General features: G+C 50.2%; 2 protein-coding genes across 7 annotated transcripts in view; one reads left to right on the top strand and one right to left on the bottom strand.

Moving 5' to 3' along the window:
* The window catches only part of LOC126570763 (uncharacterized), a 34619-nt gene that overhangs the window by 13204 nt on the left and 16415 nt on the right, over window positions 1–5000 (top strand). The gene's annotated exons all lie outside the window — the stretch shown is intronic.
* LOC126570765 (uncharacterized) lies at window positions 1003–1491 on the bottom strand. Its single transcript, XM_050228748.1, has one exon. It carries the CDS (start codon window positions 1434–1436, stop codon window positions 1095–1097), a length of 342 nt encoding a protein of 113 aa, XP_050084705.1. The 5' UTR covers window positions 1437–1491; the 3' UTR covers window positions 1003–1094.

The following is a 5000-nucleotide window of genomic DNA, read 5'->3' as shown; positions in this document are numbered from 1 at the left end:
GCCTAGGATAAGAAATTTTGACGTAATCTTAACCAAACTCCGAACCAACTCTCTCGCAACAGACAGACCGCTGCTGGAGTGCTGGATGGACCCGGGGGTTTGCTATAGTGTGGGTGGGGTCTTCAACCTGTGACCTCGTACTCCCGGCTCGCCGTAGCAGCAACAACAGCACAACACACAAACAACAGAAACCATTCATGAAATATTTATTAAAAAGAAAATTGTATACCGTCTTCTCGTTTTTATCATCGGTGTGTAGCCCTCAAGGGGCCACGAGGGGGTGTGTAGTGTGTCGAAGATGCTGCCTGTAGAATGGGTTGCAGTAGATGCAGGCAGGCAGGCTGGCTGGCTAGGAGATGAGGGGAAGATATTTGGGAATGGTTTCGTGATAAAAGCCAAACAGTGCTAGAGAAAGAATCTGCCGTGTCTGCCGACCACCAGGCCCGAAGCCCGAAAACTTCGACAGCGAAAACAGCGGATGCCATCGACCTTCCGATGTCGGTTTCGACGTCGCCACGGCCACGGTTGGCACCACTACACGCCTGCAGCACTACACAATGAAGGTGCTCTGTGTAGGAGCAAAAACCCGTGAACAACGGAACACAATGAGCCTTCTTGAGAGGTTTTTCGGGGGAGCGAAAGGACTGGGATGGCGTTTGGTTACCACTTTTCCCGCTTAATATTGTAAAGCGGTTACGTAGGCAACCGACCCAGCAAGCTAGGCCAGATTGTGATCCAAGGAGGTTTGGATAATCTTTGACTTCCGGAGGTGTTGCCCGCGTCCCAATGTTGACTTCATTTTCCACGAAACTAAATAAAACGTTTATCGGAACGGTACTACCGAAGATGTGGTATGCGGAGTACACTCCGGGAGAATTGTCACCCGTGTGGCAGGAGCACATGAAGCCTTCGAGCGCTAAAACGTGACTTAACTGCATAAAAACACACAGACACATACACAGAACCGAAACTATTCGACCTGGCCAGCCAGCCACCAGGCGTGGATATCTGTACATATATTTCAAGTAGTATCAAAAGTTATTTCCTTTTTTGCCACGGAGTGTCAGCGGGTGAAGGCGTACGGTATGTCGCCGTTAGTGTTGCTTCTTCGGTGGCATTCGCATTTGCTGGGATTTCACAAGCTTGCCCTGCCGTGCCGACGATTGGGCGCCCGAGGCTCGTTTCGTGCGATAACGCATGCCACACATGGGACATCTTCGGGGCCGCATCGGTGCATAGAACGCCAACCGCACATACGGTAGCTTCTGCTCCTCCGTTAGCTGGCGCCAGTAAGCCGCTCCCCGGCGGATTACCTCCACCGCCGATAGGTTTAAATTTTTGCTTCTGAATTCACTTAAAAAATTTAGGTATGGATTTCGGCTTTTTCGCCTCGGATTTGGCTCTCCATTTCCGCGCGATTGTTCTTTGTTATCCATTTTCACGGTTGAATTGTTGGAATTCACGAAAAACAGAAATAATACTTCCGCACACCACTTGTACCATCGGCTAATGAGCATCCCGTGCGCCCTATGTGTACTATGATGCTCTCACAGCATCACCTTCCTGACAACCATGATGCCAGCCAAACACACTCAATTTGTAATGAAATACCTTTCCAGCGCCCTCTCGGATCGGATTGTTGGTAGCAAACAACTTGATTAGCCAGCAGCCAGAAAGCATTATCCGGGCTCGCTGGAAAATGGATCGCTGATTAGAATCTTGCTGCCGCTGATGCTGCTGGAGGTGGCATAATGTAAAGTTAAAATAAATTTGAATAATTGATTCTCCGGCTCTGGCATCTCCGGTTGACCGACAGGAAGCTGCTCCAAGAGATTGGTTTCAAGACGGCCTGCGGTGTGACTTCCCGGAGTCATGATCCGGAGGTCATCGTATGGTTCTTGGCACCCGTGTCGAACCGTGACACGGCACGGCCGTGGCTGTTGTAAACCGGTGAGGTAGTTTGCCTGTCAGCAGAATGGCCGCGCGTTCGGTCGCGCCATGCCACGGCCATTACTCATTCTCGGTGGCAATGGAGCAATAAGCTAGTCGAAGTTATGATCCGGACCCTTTCCGACCCGTACCGTTAGCCTAGCAGTGTGTGTCGATGGGTTTGTGGTCGATTAGTAATTTATGGTTCGTCACACCACACGAGGACGAGGTGGGTTTTAGGGGGCGCCTTTTGCCATGCCAGATACCGGTGCCAATCTCCGGTGTCCGACGAGATCTCGAAGTTCATTTGTCATAGAGCCCCCTTGGGAAGCACCCGGTTTCAAATGGAGGAAAATCCTAGTGCAGAGTCGCGTGGGTAGCATATTTGCATATCACAGACAGAGAACGAACAGGGAGAGAGAAGGCGAAAGGAGAAGCGAAAAGATCGACACAGCTCTAGTGGGTACGGAACGAATGAAGCAAATTTGTCACGGCCTTAGTATTTAAACGGAATTAATGTTGGAATCAGTTTTCCATCGCAAACAACCTGACAACTGACTGCGCTGGCACATAAATCGCGCATTAACTGGAGAGCCCACCCTCGCTCACAGTATGTGTGGTGGTCCGAGCGACAGATATCAGCGCCAGCAGACGGACGTTGATCGTGTTAAAACAATGTCCCCGGTAATCCGTGTTTTGCGTGCTTTATTAGCATTCCAGCGTAATAATCAGACCTAATAATCAATTACGCGGCTGTTGCGTGAGTGTTTGTGTGCGTGCACTGTTGGAGAGGCCAAACACGTAGATTGTTGCTAGGCAGCCAGGGAGTGATTGGGTACTGGGTGGTTCTTTGTGCGACAGGTACAGGACAGGTCTTTGCGCGCTCTGTCTTAAGCCGCGTTCTTAGACGACTTACGAGTCGGCCCCGCGCCATCATATATTATCATTTGTGGTCTCTGTCGAAGCCGAAGAGGCAGCAGAAGATCCTTTCTAATCCTGTGGCAGCTCGCTAATGATGCAGACACTCACAGGTTGCCGCTGCTCCTCATGCATGATGCATGAACGCGACGCTTCACAGACTCAACTGGTTCCGTGTGTTCTGCCGGTCTTTTGCTTCTTCGTCTTCCTGTTGGACCACAACGCAGCATTCGCAGCATTAGCGAGCGTCAGCGTGCGAAAGATATTAATTATGATGACAATAATTCCCGCAGCGCCGTGGCATCGTCACTGGTCTCGGCGCTCTCTAATCGTCTGAGCACTCCCCGGCATCCCATTCATCCATTTTCGTGCTTCTTTCTTGCTTCAACATTCTGCAAACTCTAATAGTGTGGAGTTGCTATTTTTTTCTACATTTCTTCTCTTTGTCTTCTACCTGGAATCTAGGAAAAAGAACCTTGATTTCACCAGCCAACGAAGAGGACGACAGAGCAGACAGAGCGGACAGAAAAGTCGAACCCTAGGGCACGACTGCGAAGGAGTGCAACATCTGATCCACCATGCATGTCCTTTACATAATCGACACTGTCATGGTTCATCTCTCCTTCTTTTTGCTTTTTAGTGTAACGCTGTGCCGGGCTCGGCCCCAGCATGTCCTATTGTTTTCAGTCTCGTGAGGTCTGCGGCCAACGGAACGGAACCTCTCCTAACGCCCACAGGAGACACGGCGTCACGGCGTCTTCTAGCAGGGCGCCATAGCTTCGAGCAAACGCATCATCATACCTTCCACGCTTCCTAGAACCAATAAACGGATTTCGTGAGCGTAAGCGTAGGTGCTAAAGCTCAAGGCTTACTAGGGCCCCTTGCACGCTGCTTGCTCCTTGGAGTGGAAATCATTAAATAGCAACCACTGCGCCAAACGGTGCTGCTTAGTTGACAGAACAGGCCACAGCCAATGCATGTGTACTGAAGTGACTGAAGTGATTGTAATAAAAGATAAAAGACATACAGTAAATATTAATGAGCAGCGGAAAGCGCGGTGAATGTACATCACTCTCCGGGTCTACTGTCTATCGATAAAATGTCGCGAAAAGCATGGCACCATCACGGTACCACGTTCCTGGAAGACTCAAGTGCAAATAATGATGAATTTTTAATTGAAATCATTATTGACGCTGACGGCATGTCTGGTCGCTCTGGTGGAGCAGCATCCACTTCTTCTCGAGCCATAAGAAGCCGCGAAACGGGGGGGGGGGGGGGGGGCGCACAAATCCACCGGAACATTATGCAATTCATCAAGCTGCTGCTGAAGGTGTGCGAGCGTAGGAAGTGTGCTTAGCCTTTCAGAAGGAGTCCCCCCTTCCAAAGGGGGCCTCTTGAGTTGTTTGTCTAATTTCTGAACATTAATCTGAAGTCGGGGGCGCGTGCGCGCGAGCATCGTGCTTGTTGTGCCTGATCCGATGTCATATTTTCCCGGATCAACGCGAAACACGCCACTAATCCTTCGGTGGTGAGTTGATTGATTTCTGTTGGTTGCTAACGACGTTGCTCGCGCGTGTAGTGATTGCTATCGGCAAAGAGTGCTTGGGGATTCGTTAGCAGGCGCTGCAATCGAGTGGTGCTGCTGTCAGCAGCTCCGCAGAATCGAGAAAGTAAAATGGATTAACGCGATTTTCAAGAGGAAAATGGAATTTTCCTCCATCTGGAGCAGGTTTTGCGGGGCCATGTGACTGATTGTCTGTTTATCCAAAAGCCGGCACGTGAGAAGCAAGAAAAGAATGAATGCTCCACTCTGCTGCTTACACCGATCGGAACCACCGAAAGTGTCACCAAGTTGGTAGTTGGTGAGGACAGTTTTTGGGGTTGACGCGCGCCTATCGCGTTTCTTGTATCGCGAACGTGTTACGGACCAAGATGTTCATGGTGTTATGGCTCCCGGTGTTATTTACGGCCAATCTTACATCTTGCTGCTGTGCTGTCCTCCTCTCGGGATGAGTGGCGAAGCATAAACGGAACGCGATGAAAAATGTGTTCCAACAACACCCACCACGCCGGTTCCACCAGATAAAGAGAAGGCGGTCGCTCGCAGCTCGATAGGATTAATCGTTTTATGGTTCAAAGTGAACCGCGAGCGC

This window comes from Anopheles aquasalis, chromosome 2, assembly GCF_943734665.1.
Source record: "Anopheles aquasalis chromosome 2, idAnoAquaMG_Q_19, whole genome shotgun sequence".
NCBI lineage: Eukaryota > Metazoa > Arthropoda > Insecta > Diptera > Culicidae > Anopheles > Anopheles aquasalis.
Note: the sequence above shows the minus strand (reverse complement) of the source record. Positions and strands in the feature narration are given on the sequence as shown.